The following is an 18726-nucleotide window of genomic DNA, read 5'->3' as shown; positions in this document are numbered from 1 at the left end:
CATCCAGCTGACCCTCCTCAGCCAGCATCCCAGAAGCCTACTCTTCCTCCTCAAACTGAATGTCCTTCCTTTTCACTTCCTGTGATTCTCTCTTTCCATCCTCCTGACTTCCTCTTACTCTTTTTGGTTTTTCTTAATAATCGTATGTTTACTTCCTGTCAACTGGTTGCTTGCTCCGCCTCTTCACCTATGATTGACTTTACTTAATCCTGTTTATAGTATTCAAGCAGAAAGCTCTTGGATTCAAGGTGTGCCCTAGGACTAAGCCACAGCACCACTATAAGCAAGTTTTCCCAGTAAATAGAACAGTCTCAGGGTTCACAGTATGATCAGGTATCCTGCAACAGTTTTCCTCCACATTGGTCCTTTGGCCTTTGCCTGTTTGCATCCCTGATCATCATTCCTTAATAAACTCTATCTTTATATTTTGGGTAGGAAGAAGGAAGCAGATTATAAACTGGATGTGATGTGTGCACACACTTATAATCCCAGTACATGAAAACTGGGTTTTGGGAGCACAGGACCAGGGCACATGTTTAGACAACATGACACTGTTATGGATATACAGTTTGGACCAAGGTGGCTAATGGTGAGCATCTCGGCGAGCTGAGTCAGGAAAAGATAACTGACACCTGATATACAGGAACCTTAAGGCAAGCAGTGAAAGATTCTATTATATAACTATAAGGCAGAGTGACACCTTTATATGGATTTTGCATAGATGTGGCCTTGAGGCCAGAGGTCTGAGCCCTTGCTTTCGACTTCACCAGTCTGCATGTGTGTCTGTGTGTGGTCTTTGTGTACTGTGTGCCTGGGTGTCTGCCTAATGGTCTCTGTGAAGAAAGTGTGTCTTTTCTGTTCATAAATTCTTATCTCTTCAATCTTCTCACCTCCAGTGACCTTTCTGCTTTTGTGCTTTTTTTTTTTGAAGCTTAAAAGCCAGTCTGGCCTGCATATCTATTTTGACCAGCCAATGGATTGCATAGCAAAACACTGTTTCAACAAACAAAATAAAACAAAAATAAACAAACAATAAAAAGCCAATTGTAGATATGGAGTGTAGCTCCATAATAGAAGATATGTATGTGCTTAGCCTGCACAGGATGCTGTGTTTAGCCTACCACTCCTCCAGGAAAATGCCAGTTGTGTATCTTAACAGTCTCAAGAGTTTCTGATCACAAAATGGACAGAGTGTGATGCAACCAGCCTCAAATTTCTACCATCATCTTCTTTAAGAGAGAAGGGAGAATTCCCTAATATTTTTAGCACAGTACCAGGAGAACACACTGTTTAGAGTTCCCTTGAAGCCTAGGTTTTTGAAGAACTGTAAAGGTGTTTGGGAAAAATACAAGTATTGTTTTGGACAAGCTGTGTGGGTTAGCACACGAGTCATGCCTATATTCCAGACCCTCTTACAGTGCAAACCTAGGGATGCTGTGGAATTATAAACATCTGCCTTCTCGTGTGGCCCAATTAGAAAAGGAGCTGATAACTGAAGTGTGTCAGTGTGCACACATGATGTAAGCATAGGCGTTATTGTGAGGCTGCACTTTAAAAACTTTGAAAGCTACTTGTACAAGGCAGCAGTCCACCGTCTTTCAGCAGGCATCTTTGAGAAGAACCTCTAGGTGAAGCACTGTAAGCTGCATGAATATTGTCAACCACACTAAAGGAAACAGGCAAGTCACTGAAATAGTACACACAATTCTTTTAAAATTCAGCCAAATTGTAACAGTGCCGGGAGTACACAAAGCGCTGAATGTGCCACCCTGGATACAGTGGACTTCCTCTGTAGCAGCTCCCATGTTGGAGAAGGTAGAGAGTAGAACAGTTGGCAGTTATATTATGGTATCAGAATTGCCTCATTTTCTTTAATAGTCAATCAGGTCTCAACACCTATTTACAGTCTTTCTAGCAATACAGCTTTTCCACAAGCATCTCATTTTCCCCTTTTTTATGCAAATTTTTAAGGATTTAAAATTATCTGCCATTTTTTCAGGAATCAATTTGGCGTTTAAATTGGTGATTATTTGGGTTTGGTCAATGGTAAATAGTCAGTGGTCAATAGCAAAAATTGCCTTTATTCAAAAAGTAGCAATTTGGGTTGGAGGATTGCTTTTTATTTTAAAGGTTTGAGCTAACAAACTAGCTCTGTTAACAGTTGTTAATTTTAAAATGCAGCTGGAGGTGGCTCATATCTGTAAAAGGTCGTGACAACTGTCACAAGTTTGAAGCTACAAAGTAATGAGACTTTTTCTCAGACCAAATAGAAACTACAGAGCTGTAAATGGAGATATGCAAATACACCTGAACATGGAGCTGGTTGCTGGTAATCCTAGAGTGTAGGGGAGTGCTCAAAGGCCATTGGCTGAAGGACTTTCCCCACACTAGGTAAGTAAAATGAGACCCAGGAAATGGCCTGGATGAGCTGAGCACTGGCAGCTCATCCCTGTGTCTTAATGATGTAGACAAAGAATGTGTCCGTTGAGTACCTTACAAAGTATGTAAGATGTGATTAGAGTTCATTTAGGGTTCATTTAGACATGGTTCATTCATGTCTTGACCATTCATTCCCTTATGAGGGAAGGGTTTTTATTGTGAATAAGGAAGAGAAACTATCCAGAGGCTTCTAGAAGAATCCAAAGCAGAGAGAAAGAAGTAGCCTGGACATAGCCATGGCAATCTGTGGAGGGACTGGAGAGTGGAGCCCATGAGAAAGCAGAGCTGAAGAATAGTGCACAGGGAGAGAGAATGGCAAGGGGAGCTGGGTTGTAAGGAGTGTGGGTAGCTGGAGGGAGCCGAGGGCCAGGAGGCTAGGGCGGACTTTGAATGTATGACAAGTACTTATAAGTATAGACTGCAGGAGCCTGGAGGCCACATGAACTTTGACATGCCAATAGCCACCACAGCCCCTTCTGACTCCTTTTGGCAGGTGGAAACCAGGTTCACGAGTTCCTGGGGGAATGCTGCCTTTTGAGAAAACTTCCACAAGTCCTACAGTTCACCTTGAGCATATTTCTGGATACATGAACTTCTGGGACCTAACAGTCCCGTAATGGTGCTTGAACTACTAACCTCTTTAAGGATACCACTTAGTTAAAGGAATTCTTGGGTTTTTATTTACTCTGGGGGTCTGGAGGATATGTACCACAGTGCATGTGTGGAAGTCTAAGGACAGCCTTCTTGCCAGAGTCCATTCTCCCCTTATGTTATTGAATCTGTGGGTCACATTCTGTGCTACGAGACAGGTTCAGCTACCTTTCTTCAATAAGCCAAACTAAAAGAGGTTAACAAAAAAAGGAGATTTATTTAGTGGCCACATTAGGAAGAGGGAAAAACAAGATCCAGCAAACACCCCAGGTCTACCTTCTGAACCCTGAGTTGTGATCAGAGTTTAAACAGAGAGCCAAAGATGTGACCGTATAGGCTGTCCTAATCAAGGTGTAGTCCTGCCGCCCATCCTCACCGCATCCCGGCTTCCATCTTAGCCTGCTAGGTGGTCTGGCAAGTTGTTGGAATCATGTGAAATCTTTCTGGGAGACAAGCTCCCCCTCTGGCTGGCCTTTTCCTTCTCCCAGCTTGAGATTCCTGGGTAAATTCTCCTTTCTATGGGGCCCATTGTTTCAGCGGTCTGCTAGTCAGATAGAGACACCAACACCCCCCCCACACACACACACACATACACCCACAGCCGCAACGTCTCAAACTCATTGTGTAGACCAGGCTAGCCTCATACTTACAGAAAGATCCACTTGCCTCTGCATCAGTGCTAGGATTAAAGGCTTGGTGGCACTTGGTCCTTCTCAACAAGGTGATGACTTAGTTGACTTCCTAGGGGAGGCCTTACCTTCTCTAAGGAGCAGATTGGGAGTGGGGTAGGGGGAAAGGGTAGGAAGGAGGGAGGGGGAACTGAGATTGGTATGTAAAAACTAAATAAATTAAATTTTAAAAAAAAAGATGTGGTGGCACACATTGGCTGTACAAGGGTCTCACCTGCCAAGTTACTTTAATCTCGCATCATGTGGACCTTCAGGATTTAACGCAGGTTGTCAGACTTCGTGGCAAGCACCTTTGCCCACGAGCCCTCTTGCTGATCCTTATTAAAGGAACTGTAACTTAATGAGACTAGTTTTATGAGGACAGTGCCAGCCATATTGTAGGCTATCTTCAAGCCTTTATGCGGTGAGTGACCTAGCTGATACAGAATGAAATCTCAGCACTTTGTACTCTACTTTCTTGAGCTTATGAGTCTATTTCAAGTTGTAGTTGGTGAGATTTCATACTTCTTCATTTAGAACTGAAGTTTTCCAAAACCTTTTATGTCATTGGTAGTTTATTAAGCATCGCATCAGCTGCTGTAAATTAAAGGTGAAGATTATCCATTTGCAGAGTTTTTGCTGCACCTGTCTTGATGGTCGTGCCATTTTTTTCCCTGCTGCCCCTCCTTAATCAGAACTTCAGCTCAGTAGAACAGATTGTCACCCCTCCCACAGAAACACAGGGCCTTACCCGCCTGGCAGCATTGAAAAGCCTCCCTTCAAACAGCCTTCCTCCAGAACTTCTGAGGTGTGTTTATTGCAGGAGACCTTTCATCAGCGTCTTCATTAAAACCTGGTCCTGGTCTGATGGGATGCAGTGGAGAGCCTTCGTTCGTAGACTCCAGCCATGGCTGTATCAAAGCCACTCATTTATATTAATCAGCATGCAGAATAGGGCTCATCTGGGCTGTTGGTGCCCAGCTGGTGGCTGAGTAGATTTCACCCTATTTGGCCACAGTTACTGCTCCCTGTGTTCGTCAGAGGTCACTGCCTCAGTGAGACTGCCAGCCTGGAAGCTCTAGCTGAGCACTGGGAACTGGATCCATCTGAAACAAGACTAAGTGTTTGAACGCAGCTTGTAAATGAAAAAGAACCTTACAAACATCAGTCTATGGGAGAATGCTACCCTTGCCCAGACCCTCACAGTCTCACCCTGGTAATGCCAAGTCTTCCCATCTTGTCCTTCGTCTCTCACATGCCCTCAGCTTCCTCTAACTCTGGCTCTATTTCTTTTTTCTTTTAATATTTCTTTATTTTTATTTTCTATGTACCACATGAGTGCTGGCACCCTCAGAGGCCAGAAGAGGGTGTTGGATCCCCTGAAGCAGATGGTTGTAAATTTCCATGTGGGTATTGGGAGCCAAACCTAGGTCCTCTGCAAGAGCCACAAGTCCTTTTAACCACTGAACTATCTCTCCAGACCCCCTCTTTATCCGTAATTCCTTATTTTCCTGATAGTATGGATGGCCTATATTTGTGTTAAGAATATGTTTTGTTTTTCCTAAAATGTTTAAAAGCCAGGCCAGTGCACAGTTTTAAGCCTAGCAACTCAGGAGGCAGAGGCAAGTGGATGTCTGTAAATTCAAGGCCAGCCTGGTCTATGCAGAGTTCCAGGACAGCCAGGGCTACATAGAACCTGTCTTTTAAAAAATATGTATATATATATGATAATTTATCGGAGTTTTCATTTATTCTAGGATGACCTTGAACTTGTGGCCCTCTTGCTTCTGCCTTCCGCTGCAGGGATTGCGTGTGTACCGCTTCACCTAGTGTTTGCAATGCTGTTGATTAAATGATTAAAGGAGGATCTTTTTGTCCTAGACAAGCACCCTACCAGTTGAGCTACAGCCCAGCCTGGAAATTTTGCTTTTCCCTAAGAGTATTTTTGCCTTTACTTCTGCTTTTCAAGGGAGAGGGCCTAGGAAAGCCATAAATTTGTGTGTGCGATTGATGCTTCAGCACCACAAATGTGCACATACAATTGTTCCCTTTGCTAACATCTGTTAAGAATAGTAAAGGCTGCGGTGTTCTGTGTTCATGTACTCCTAAATAGAATAATGGTCTTCATGTCGCTTTGTTATTCCACATTGTCATAAATGTAGTAGAAATTGTCACTAGAAATAACCTTTCAAGGGTTAGCAAGATGGCTCCGTGATTCTTGCTATACACACCTTGTAACCTAAGTTTCGTCCCTTGAGCCCAAAAAAGATAGGAGGAGAGAGTCAACTCCTCAAAATTTTCTTCTTGCCTCCGCACACAAGCTGCATGTCCACATGCATATATCACAGACACACACAATAATTTTAAATTTTATTTTATTGTGTTTATTGTTTTCCCTACGTGTATGTCGGTGTACCACGTGCATGCCTAGTACTAAAAAGGACAGAAGGTGTTAAATCTCCTGGAACTGGAGTTCCAGACAGTTGTGAGCTGCCCATGGATGCTAGGAATCAAACTCCAGTCCACTGGAAGAGCAGCTGTTGCTTTTAACCATGGACCCTTTGCTCCAGCTCCACACAGCAACCCTTTCAAATTGAATGAAACACAATATTACCTTATCACATCAGCTCAACCTACTGAGCCCTACTGGTGCCACATTACTTTATAGTTTTCTTTCCCCCCCCCCCAAAGATTTACTTATATTTTCCTTTATCTTTTAATCCAAACTGGTCTGGTACACTGCCTAAACATACATAGCGTTTTTGAATCCAGTCCATCTGTCAGTTTCTGGCTGACAGGTCTCCTGACTCATGTTTATTGAGAACGGCATGACTTGTCTACACAGAATACATTCCAGCACTTACTAGTCTTATTTCGGCTAGTTTGGAAACTATTGACTGACAATATCCTGTAAATCACTTTGTGGACATAACTCAGCACGAAGCCCCTCGGAGGAGACTAAAAACAGAATGTGCTGGTCCTCTCCCAAGGGGAAAAGCTTATTATTTTACCCAGTTATAAACGCAGCATAATGAAAGGGGATGGGAATATAGTATGTGCTCTGTTTAGCAGTTGTAAGTGTAGCCATTTTAAATATGAGTGACTCAGAAAGATTGGAAATTTTTAATTAAGAATTTTCCAGTCTGTCACTTTCACATTATCGTTTTCCCTTTTTCTTTTTTCCTTTCAGATTTTTCTTTGTGTATAAAATGCAAATAGTCTGACCTCGTTTTGCTTTTTTAAAAAAATTACCTCTCAGATTATTCTGTTTTATCACCAGCCTTTTTTTCTTTAAGAATATTTTATGGGCATCTTTACATAGCGATGCAAGGGCCTTTTTTTCCTAGGGGAGGAGGTAATTGCTTTTCTCTTACCACCTTCTACTTTTCTCAATATCTATTTTTTGTGAAGACAATTTATTATAGTTTTCTGAGATCAGCATTATTTTATTTTGCTTTGGTTTGGGTTGGGTTTTCCTTGTGATCCCAGAGCCTTATGCATACTAAGCAAGCTCTCCACCACGAAGCCACGTGCCCAGTCATAGCCATAGTGTCTTTAGCTGACTCAGCTACAACTTCCATCAGCTGCCCACTATCAAGGTAGGCAATGAATTGTAATATTTTTCAATGGAAATTATTTTATTGTCTTTCTCCATGCCTTAGAACCCAGAGAGATGAGTCCAGAAAAATTCACAGAGAAAGGAGTGAATAGAAACCCAGATGGATCTGGTGGTGTAGTCTACAATCCCAGCTACTCAGGAAGCTCAAGCAGGAGAATCACAGTTTCAAAGCCTGCCTGGGCTAGAGTGAGTTCAAGAGCAGCCTGGGCAACCTAATGAAACCCTTCTTCAAGATAAAGTGAAAGGAAGGCTTGAATATATAAGTCAGTGGTAGAGTGTCTAACATAAATGAGTGGGTCAATCCCCAGTAACTCCAAAAAGAAAAGAAAATCAGCATCACAGGGGATCATGTCCATGACAAGCTAATTGATAAAAATATAGCATAGAAACAAAACCTGAACAAGGATGATAGCAGTAACCATGCTAATATGGAAGAAGGAGATTGCATGGAGCAACACCACTATAAAAAGAACTGCAGGCAACTAAGGACTCTGGGAATGGAAGAAATAGTCCTCCCCAGGGTAGACTCCATCCCCAGTTGGTTGTGCAATGCAAAGTGGTCAGCCTTGAAATCATATACATACAACATCATATAAATTTAGCAGGTTATAGTTATATATTTAGGAGAGAGAGAATGGATATATGAACATTTAAAGAAAAAGAGGCCATGAATTTGAGAGATAGCAAGGGAGTGCATGGGAGGCGCTGGAGAGAAAGGGAAGGAGGGGATGATGTAATTGTATTATAATTTCAAAAATTAAATTATAAAAGTAAAATAAAATATAAACCCTCAAAAATATACAGAGTAGGAGAAAGAAAGTTTTTAAATTTATATAGTAATAATATTACGAGGTATTCAGGCAAGTTCATACTTAAAAGTTTTTTCAAGTTTATTTCCTGTTATGGTTTAAATTGGCAATGTCCCCAAGCATCATGGAGACATTTGGCCTTTGGCTGCTGGCATTATTTTGGGACATTTTGGAAACTTGAAGAAGTGGGGCCTAGCTAAAAGAAATAGGGGATTTGATTAGATCCTTATGGGTCTGCTCTCCCTGGCTGCCTCCTGACTACGACGATAGAAATGCTCTTCTGCCATGTGCTCCCTCAGCCATGGGTTCTTAGGAATTGGACCCTCTGAAACCATGAGCCCAACAGCTCTCTCCCTGCTGAGGCTGTTCTGTCAAGTATTTTGCCTCACAGCAATGTAAAAACCACTAGCGTCTTGCCTATTTATGATAAATGCTGAGATTCACACTCCCTCCTACCCCCTCCCCCCACTTTGGTTTTTGAGACAGGGTTTTTCTGTATAGCCCCAGCTGTCCTGGAACTCAATTTGTAAACCAGGCTGGCCTCAGACTCAGAGATCTGCCTTTCAACTGCTGGGATTAAAGCTGAGTGCCACCACACCTGGCTGAGATTTGTATTTCCGGTAGAATTTTCAAGCTGCAGAGAACCCTCATAAAGCATATTCTGAATCCCCCTTCATCTTACATTTTAAGGAAACCAGAACTCAGAATTGACCCACTTCAAGTCTCACAAGAGAAATACGTAGCCAGCCCTGGAACAGAATGAAGATGCTCTCATTCTTGGTATCTGTTCTCCTGCACTCCTTTTCCCTCGGGATGCCAGGGGCTTCCAGCTGAAATACTATGCTTTTTTTTCTGGACCTGAAGAACAAACTCCTTGAATGTTTCTCAAGGTTGTTCTTGTCTCGAGCACCAGGAATCCTGGAGAGGAAGTTTTAGGTGGTTGAAGTTTAGGTCCTAGATTCTCCTCTGGCTGCCATTATCTTCAGTAGCTCTTTAGAACATTTTTTAATTACACACTCACAGTATACTTGGATTTACCATTACATTGAAATCACACACACAGGGTGCATCTGTGGTGGTCAGAGCACAACTGTGGGTCTCAGCTGGGTAGCTTTACACCCTGAGCCACTCTTGTCAGCCCTTCACAAGCACTTCTGATGATTTCAGTTATTTCCCAAGAACCTTAATCTGGGCGGAAGAGATGACTCAGTGGTTAAGAGCATTTGCTGTTCTTACAGGCGATCTGGATTTGGTTCCCACACCCACATCAGGCAGCTGAAAGCTGCTCTCACTCCAGTCCCAGGGCACCCTCCTCTGGCCCCATGGGCACATGTAAGCACATGGTGCACATACAAACAAGCAAGTACACACATACACATAAATAAAATGAGCTTTGTTTTTTGCTTGACTGGTTGGATTTTTATTTTTGTTTGGGCTTTTGGTTTTTTTCAAGACAGGGTTTCTCTATGTATCTCTGGCTGTTCTAGAACTCACTCTGTAGACCAGGCTGGCCTCAAACGCACCTGCCTCTGCCTCCCTGAATGCTGGGATTAAAGGCATGTGCCATCACTGCCTATCTTGTTTTTGGTTTTTCTTTTTTTAAGAGTCTGATTAAGAAAATGGTCAACATCCTTAGTCATCAAAGAAATGCAAATCAAAACAACTCTGAGATTCCATCTTACACCTATAAGAATGGCCAAGATCAAAAACCCTGATCACAACTGATGCTAGAGAGGTTGTGGGGAAACGGGAACACTCCTGCACTGCTGGTGGGAATGCAAGCTGGTACAGCCCCTTTGGATGTCAGTGTGGCAATTTCTCAGAAAATTAGGAAACAACCTTCCTCAAGACCCAGTAATACCACTTTTGGGTATATATCCAAAGGATGCTCAATCGTGCCACAAGGACATGTGCTCAAGGATGTTCATAGCAGCATTGTTTGTCATAGCCAGAACCTGGAAACAACCTAAATGCCCCTCAACTCAAGAATGGATAAGGAAAATGTGGTATATTTACACAATGGAGTACTAAACAGCAGAAAAAAATAATGACGTCTTGATTTTTGCAGGAAAATGGATGGAGCTAGAAAACATTATTTTGGGTGAGGTAACCCAGACCCAAAAAGACAATTATCACATGTACTCACTCATAGGTGGTTTTTAAACAAAAAGCAAGGAAAACCAGCCTACAAACCACAATCCCAGAGAACCTAGGTAACAATGAGGACACTAAGAGAGATTTAACAGTTCTAGTCTATATGGGAAGTAAAAAGTAGAAAAAGACAAGATCTCCTGAATAAATTGGGAGCATAGGGACCTTGGGGGAGGGCTGAAGCGGGGAGGGGAGCAGAGAAAAATGTAAAGCTCAATAAAAATCAATAAAAAAAAAGAGTCCAAGCCAGGAATGCCTATAATTCCAGCACTCCAAAGGCGGAAGACAGGAAGATCTCTTAAGTTCAAGGCCAGCCTAGCCCACATAGTGAGTTCCAGCCAGCACTGCATAGTGAGACCCTCTCTCAAAGACAAACATTAAATGAATCTACTGCATTATGAATGAGGTCTTTATATAAGTATTTAAAATTTTAAAGCAGGATGAAAGTTCAATCCAATATTCTTTGATAGGATTATTTAAATTCACATTCCAGGCTATAAAAAGTCATTTATTCATGCAGTGGACAAGCCAGCCTAGGACACAGTCAGTTCCTTTAGGCTGTTCTGTTCTTCATGCTGTCCCTTCCTCATGTTGTTTCTCTTTTCTGGTTGCCATGGCTATAGAGGTCTATGTTCAGGTACAGTCTCTTCTAAACATGGACCACTTATAAACTGTGACATGCCATTTGTGCTAAGAGAAAAAGAGTCAGAACAAAATGTTTTTGTTGCCTCTGCCTCATCTGGAATTTCAGGGGGTAAATTTCTGGGTTATCCAGAGCCAGATCTACTGTTAGAAGTTCATGCCATCATTTTGACATGTCACATTGGACTTTCTCTTTATAAATCCCTCTTCACATTACCAGTGCTGGTCTCAGAGCTCCAACTGTTTCAAAACCATACCATCTCTTAGTGAGTGACTGATCTGGATTATGTGTCCAGCCATCAGGGAGATCTTGGGATGTTGCTTGTATAAACTGTAATCCAATCTGATGCTGTCCGTTTAGTTACAGTCTTTCGTAGACCTATTGGCGATATTCAATCCTTCTGGATTTGGGAATAGAGCTTATCTGATACTTTCAGGAGAAAAACATCCATTCATTTTTCTCTCTTTCCCACTTAAATAACTCAGCACATCTGGTAGTATTGTAGGATCATTGTGTTTCCAGTTCCTCTCTACCTTGTATAGCTATAATATCCCTTAAGTATTTAGTTACCTAAAGGGCAATGTGATTTGAAGAAGGGGGAGGGAGAATTTTGGGTCTTACAAATTAGCTCAAGTGCAGAGCTAGGAAAAAAATATGCCTTTAACCAGCAAAATTTCTATACCAGTATGCAGTGTGAATGTAAATACAGATAAATGTTTGTGTGTTAAAATCCTAAAGCAAGTCTTTCTTAAAATCAATGTCAAATTGCCTCTAAGAAAATGCTTATAAAATGCAAGGTACCCAAGATTAAAGTATCTTCATGTTTGAGTATGTATCCCTTGGCTTACTTCAATTACAGCAATGATAAAAGCTGAAACAAAATCTTTTAATTCAATCAGAACTGAGCTGAATTTTAGGAAGCCAAGAGTAGAAACCAGATACAGGCTTGTAACATAGGAAGTTAAATAGACCGGGTGTGAAGACTGTGAGGAGAGGGTGGGGTTGCCTTGAGGAACCCTGTTTGGAATGACTGCATTGAGCATTACCAATTATTCGCTAGTTTAGGCTCTTTGAATTAAGATGCTTCATGTGAACAGCTACAAAGAGACCACTTACTGATTTCTGTGTTTCACATTATGAAACAACTTCAGCACATTTGATTTTATTTGGGTTTGTTTTTGTTTGTTGTCTTGTAGTTGAGCCTTAAATAATAACAGTTTTGCTAAATTTGCTCTCTGTATTTATAGTTCTGTCAAAATTTTCAGTGTTTATGGTATATTTGTTCTGGGGGCCCTATACCAAATATGTCCACTGTACATTTTTTATTGTTACTGGTGTACCAGGGCCCCAGACGTAGTAGCCACAAGACCTTAGCACAACTGACTCCATGATGGAAGCACTATTCAGGCTATAAAACTAAGCATGTAGATAGCACCACCTGCCAAAATAAAACAAAGACCTAATCCATAAAACTCCATAGTTATAGAAAAGTCTCTAAATCTACTAACCTTGCTTTTTGGCTTCTGTAGATCTGCTTCTGGCTAACTGTTCTTGTTAACTAAAGTATGTTAACCTAGGACATGGTTTTTGTACTTAAAAGTTCAGGGCTTTCAAGGTTCCTGAACACTCAGTGTAGTCGCCCGTGGCTAAGAAAGACCTTCTGTTGTCTTAAACCCAAGTCTGAGCAGTCTTCTCCACAGCAGCTGGGTTTTTGGGTTTTTTTGTTGTTGTTTTCGTTGTTGTTGTTGTTGTTTTCTGAGACAGGGTCTTTCTTGTAGTGCTAACTGTTGGAATTTGCTTTGTAGTTCAGGATGGCCTTGAACTCACAGAGATCTGCCTACCTTTGCTTGGGGAATGCTGGGATTAAAAGTGTGCTTCCCAGTCCAGCTCCTTGGTGTGCTTTAAGTACAATAGAGCAAACACTTTGGAAAGGGGAGCCATTTTCTTCTTATTGTTTGTTCTTTCAGTATTAAGTATGAAAATTAGCATTGTAATGGCACCCAGAATGGGAGTACTGAAAAAGTATGCCCTTGACAGAAATAAACATACAGAAAATAAATTGAATTAATCGTTCATTCCTTATCTGAAATTTAAAATTATGTTCAAAGTGGTTATTACTGGATTTTTATGTATAATGTTGAAATACTATGCATATAAGATTTTCTTTTTGCTTGAATTATGACTAGAAAACGTTAGATTACAGCTTTAATATCCAGCCGTAATCCATTTTGTAATCCAGATTGTAATACATAATCCATTTGCCAGAATCTTTGCATACAACTCCAATTTCTCTATCAAACACATATGCTACATTATGACTCTACCTCCTAAAGTTAAAAAAAAAATGGAGCTACACCTTTAAATTGTTTTTTCAATTTCTTTTTCTTCTTGTCTTTTAGGTTCTGGAACTTTTAGCAAGTGCCCTTAAGGACCTGGTGCAAGGAATATACCAGGAAAATTCTGCTTTGGCCAAGGTACAGAATTTCAGACTCGTAAAGTGTTAAGGTTAAAGTGCTGCTGCAGAGCCAGGGTCAGACAGCAGGCTTTCATTCTTGTTTGTGTTTAAACAATATGTTGTTCTTCTTCTTTCTCTCTCTCTCTCTCTCTCTCTCTCTCTCTCTCTCTCTCTCTCTCTCTCTCTCTCTCCTGACTAGTGTTTTGGCTACAAATTCATGGCCATACGCTCAGTACATAGCAGCTTTAGCCAATTAATGCAACCTCTCCTCCTCTGGCTGAAATCTCAATCTGTTCAGTCCGCAGCAGCCGGGCAGACACCAGGGCACTGCTGGCTGGCAGGTAGCACTGTCATCAGGGGCTGCTGGCAGGAAGAAGTGCTTATGCTGAGGGGCTGGGCCAGCTGCTCCCCAGAGAAAGAGGGCTTGTGTCAGTGAGCTCCAGCCTGCTGTCAGGAAGGGCGGGGGCGAGCACAAAATGGCTTTCCTATCCGATGTCCAGAATTTACTGTGTTATTAGAGTCTCTGTGATAGAAACTAGGACAGTTGCACACTTGGCTTGTTTTGATTAATTTTATAGGTTTAGAATTAGGGCTTTTTGACTCATTTAACAGGTCATATCAAGAAAGGTTAGGTTTTATTTCCTTAAAATGCAGTTATTTCATTTCAGTGGGAGATTAGATATGAAGTGCATGCTTCATTGCCCACCACTGTCATTTACCACGACACCTACTGCTAGAAGGGATTCCTCTCAACGTTTCATTATTCTAACTTCCTTAACTCCTATATTAGCAAGATTTCACTCACTGCACAGAAAAGGAATATGCATGTATGCACATTCTAAGCATTAACAGGTCCATGGTGGGGGGGAGGGCAACTTTTACTACAAGTGAAATATAGGGCACAAGCAACTTAGATTTAAAAGAATGGTTTTTTTTTTTTTCATCTGAATTAACTGGAACTCTGGAAGGTTACAACAGTGGTTAGTGAAATGTGAAGAATTTTCTACCCTGGACATCTGCTAACATTTGACTCAGTGAAGAACCATCCCCAGGAGGAACATCTGACCTCACCTACGCAGCATGTTGGTGTGTGGGGACCTCCCAAGGTGTAAAGTACAGCAAACCCTATTTGCAAGACTTTTCAGACAAGAGTGACTCTCTGTGTGACTGAAAGTTAGTATCTGGTGATGGGAGGTGGCTTAAGATCTAGCTTTACTCAACAAAGATTACCTTGCATGTAACATGAAGATGATGGCAGCTAAGCAAGTGACATTTTCAATGATTTGCCTGCTTCTTCATTTGATCTTCACAAAAGTGAGAAAGAGAGACTGGTACTCCCGTTTTGAGATATGAAGACAGAGGTTTAGAAAAGATTGAATGGCTTTTCAAGGTTACACAACTTACTACCTAGGATTTGAACTTAAGCTCCGTTCTCTTAGCCCCTGATTCTACTCCCACTCTACCCTAACAAACCCAGATCTGACAGCTCCCATAGGCCATACCAAAGGTATCACCAAATAGTTACCGCATTACCTATTGATGCAGTTAAGGCACTGTGTTCACCTGGGATCTTTCTGGGGCCTTCAACTTAATCCCATATAAGGTATTCATTAATTACTAATATCTCCATTTTGTCTTTCAGGGTGTTTATTTGTTGAAACAAAATGTCACAATAGGTTTGGCTAGACTCAAAACAGTCTGAGTTCAAGGCTAACCTGAACTACATAATGACATCTAGGCCTGAGACGTGAGACTGTCACACACCTTTAATTCCAACACTCGGGAGGCAGAGGCAGGTGGATCTCTGTGAGTTCGAGGCAAGCCTGGTCTACAAGAACTGGTTCCAGGATAGGTTCCGAAGCAACACAGAAAAATCCTATCTCGAAAAACGAGAGAGAGAGAGAGAGAGAGAGAGAGAGAGAGAGAGAGAGAGAGAGAGAGAGAGAGAGAAGAGAAGATCTTGAAGTGAACGTGTTATTGTTGGTTTGGTTAATTCACCCACTTTCACTGTTTGTGTACCTTGGTTATCCCACTTCACTAATAATTGTGTGAACATCTGTTAAGTACTCTGTGTCAGACAGCCTAATAGCAACCATAGTAAATTATTACATCAGTTTTAGTTACATTGTTCACATCATGAAATGAATAGGGTCATGCTTGTGGAATAATCTCATTTTATGGATGAAAATCTTACTGTTTCGAACTCACAAATAGCATCAATGTTTAATGTCTAAAACTTATTTATTTGTTTGAGAGTTAGAGGGTAAGATTTCAACTCAGGGTAGGTGGTTGGTTTTTTTGTTTTGTTTTGTTTTAATTCCACGTCCCATGAAGTTTTTAAAATATATAATCTGTTTGGAAAGAGAACAGAAGAAATAGCAAGGACTCTGAAGGGTTACTGATGTATCTAACGGAATAGCCACTACCATTTCATGATTTTCTCATTAGCTAATAAATTTTCTCAACAGAATATATAGCAATGCTTTGTTCATCTGCGCTTCCACCCCATCTCCCCAAGCAAGATCCTCTAAAGCACTTAAATCCTTTCAAAGCAGTTAAAATTCAGACTATAGCTAAAGCATTTGAAGAGCAGTTATTTTTCAGTCATGGAAACAGAAGTGCACAGTTGACCACAGCAGTGGGAGTGATTCATACAGCCTCCATTTGCACCCCAGCTCCAATTTAAGTTAACCACATTTTCCTTCCTCACCAGAGCCCGGGGGCCCCCACCCTTCCTGAGTGTGCTTGCCATGACAGTGAAAGGAATCGCTTCAGAGGCAGAGAGAGATCACAGCCTCTCCCCCACACACAGACACACAGACCAGGTCGGCATGTTCTGACATGACTGAGAAGTCGCCACAAGCAGAGGTCATATGGGAAGTGAGGCCCATGCTGTGGGTCTCTGTTGCTCAGCCTCCTTAGCCTTGAGCCAATTCAACTGCAGAATTGCTTTGAGATTCAAGTGAGCTGCAAATCGCCTCATCTCTCTAGGGATAAAAGAATACAATAGTGGTCTGTTTTCTGTATGCCAAGTTAATGCAGTAATGGAGATCTGGTAGTAGCAGCTTAGCTTTCTGTGGAGTAGTGTCTATGGGACTCTGGGTACATTAAAGAGAGAGAGAATTGGAACTGGGTGCCTTATTAATCACCTTCTCCAGAAGTTTATACAAACCTAATTTTTCTTAAAGCAGTGAAAACACACAACTTAAATTACTAATATTTAACAGATTGTAGGTAAATTGTGATCATGGAAACATTCAAAGTAATTTAGGAAATTCATCCTTTGTTCTTATTGTACAAAATATTTTTACTTTTGCATTTACTAGCTTGTGAACCATTTATTCTTTACAAGAAAAATTAACCGTTGGACTTTATAAAAATTTGTATAAAACTTTTTACCTATTTTTTTCTATAATAGCTAATTAAAGAAACCAATTAAAAGGAAGGTGCATCGGTACACACTTTTAACACATGACATAAACTCAGGCAGGCACACATACATGCACACAAATAAGAGGTGAATCTTTTTAAAAAAAATTGAGGAGGAGGAAGCAAAGAAAATAAGCCAGTTAAATAAAGAAGCGACATTTTAGTGGTCATTTGCCATGTATTTACACAGCTAGCCCGTGCTACTTTATTGCAGTTTCCACTTCTCACCCCAATTCATTTTTATAGCAAGGAATAAAATTTCTTCTTCAAAATTCCCAACTATACATAGATTAAAAAGCAAGTTGCTGTTTGCAGCAATTCGAATATAGTCAGTGAAACTCTCTCAGCATTGTCTTATGTATCAGCAATGCAAAGGGAAGCGTGCTGCTCCTGCCTGAGACAGTGAGCAGACTGCTGCAAAGAGCGGCTCAGATGAGAGCAGCTCAGATGCTCCTGACCCTTTCAGTATGGTACTGTGTGAGGTTGGTGCCTAGACTAGAGCCTTTGTTTAAAGATTGGGATAATATAGTGCCAGAATACTTTTCCAACCCCTGGGAGGGTCAGTATTGGGATGCAAGGCAGGGCCTCAGGCACAAGACACAAGTGCTTTGTGAGTGACAGAATACCCATGTTCTCATTGTACTTGATGAATATGTATTTTAACATTGACTTTGGAGTCCCAAACCAAAATATCTAAATATTTCAACAAAGTGATATTGTTGTTACCTCTTATTTCTCATTAGTAAAGGAACTGCATGATCAATAAAGAACTGAAAACTGTTGCATATGATGCCACAGACCTAGAATCTCAACACTTGAGAAGCAGAGGAGGACAGATGTAAGGTTCAGGGCAAGTCTACATAAGCGCATTCCAGGCCAACCAGAGCTGCACTGTGAGACGCAACAGAACCAAAACACTAGAAAAGGTCTAGGAGAAAATATCTGTGATTCCAGCACTCATATGGCAGCTCACAACCTTCTGGCTTCCAGTCCCGGGGTATCTGATGCCCCTCCTGGCCTCCAAGGGTACCAGACACACACTCAAACAAAGTACCTATATACATAAAATAACTTAAAAAATGTTTTCAAAGTATGATTTTAGTGGCTATTTGCTTCTTCATAGTACTATACTGTAAATTACTGAGCCATTACACAAATTATGTTCGTATTTTAAGAGAATAACATCTTCATGCATGTAACTCTGCTGTATTTCACAATACTGCATTTAAAAAAAAATGGAGAGCTGAAGGTGAAGCTTAGTGGTAAAGTGCTTGCCCGGACTGTGCCAAGGTCCTACTTCCATTTCCAGAAGCTTCCCTCCCACACACAAACTCTGGTGCTTGCAATCAAAAATAAGAATGTTTTATATCTACTGTGTGCTTTCTTTTGTGTCCTTTCATTTGTGTGTGTGTGTGTGTGTGTGTGTGTGTGTGTGTGTAAATTCTTTTAAGATAGGTTCTCACTGTTTAGCCTGGCTGTCCCTGGAACTTGCTATGTAAACCAGGCTGGCTTTGAACTCACAGATTCACCTGTCTCTGCCTCCCCTATGTTGTGATTAAAGGCATGTGCCCACCACCTGGCCATTTCTAATTATGTTTTTACTGTGACTGTGATTTGACCCTATGACCTCTGAGTATCATCAGTCCTGGGGGGGATGGGAACCGAAGAGAGATAAGATAGCTCAGTGGTTGGGAACACTCAGTGCCCTTCCAACAGGATTCAGGTCCGATTCCTAGTATCCCCGGGGAAGCTCATAGCCATCTGTGATGCCTGCCCAGGGGATCATCTTCTGGCCTCCACTGGCACTGCGTATAATAATAAAAAATAGAACAGAAAATACACACAGACAAAACACCATATAC

At 41.3% G+C, this 18726-nt stretch overlaps 1 protein-coding gene across 3 annotated transcripts in view; it reads left to right on the top strand.

The window, feature by feature from the left end:
• Positions 1-18726, top strand: part of Pdss2 (decaprenyl diphosphate synthase subunit 2) — a 229543-nt gene that overhangs the window by 136148 nt on the left and 74669 nt on the right. For all 3 annotated transcript variants that reach the window (XM_048425161.3, XM_048425159.3, XM_048425160.3), the window contains exon 4: positions 13380-13454. In XM_048425161.3, coding sequence (XP_048281118.3) covers positions 13380-13454 — 75 coding nt within the window. The remainder of the gene's footprint in view (positions 1-13379; positions 13455-18726) is intronic.

Source organism: Myodes glareolus, chromosome 1 (assembly GCF_982192425.1).
Source record: "Myodes glareolus chromosome 1, mMyoGla1.1, whole genome shotgun sequence".
NCBI classification, from domain to species: domain Eukaryota; kingdom Metazoa; phylum Chordata; class Mammalia; order Rodentia; family Cricetidae; genus Myodes; species Myodes glareolus.
The sequence above is the reverse complement of the archived record's forward strand: the minus strand, read 5'-3'. Positions and strand labels throughout refer to the sequence as shown.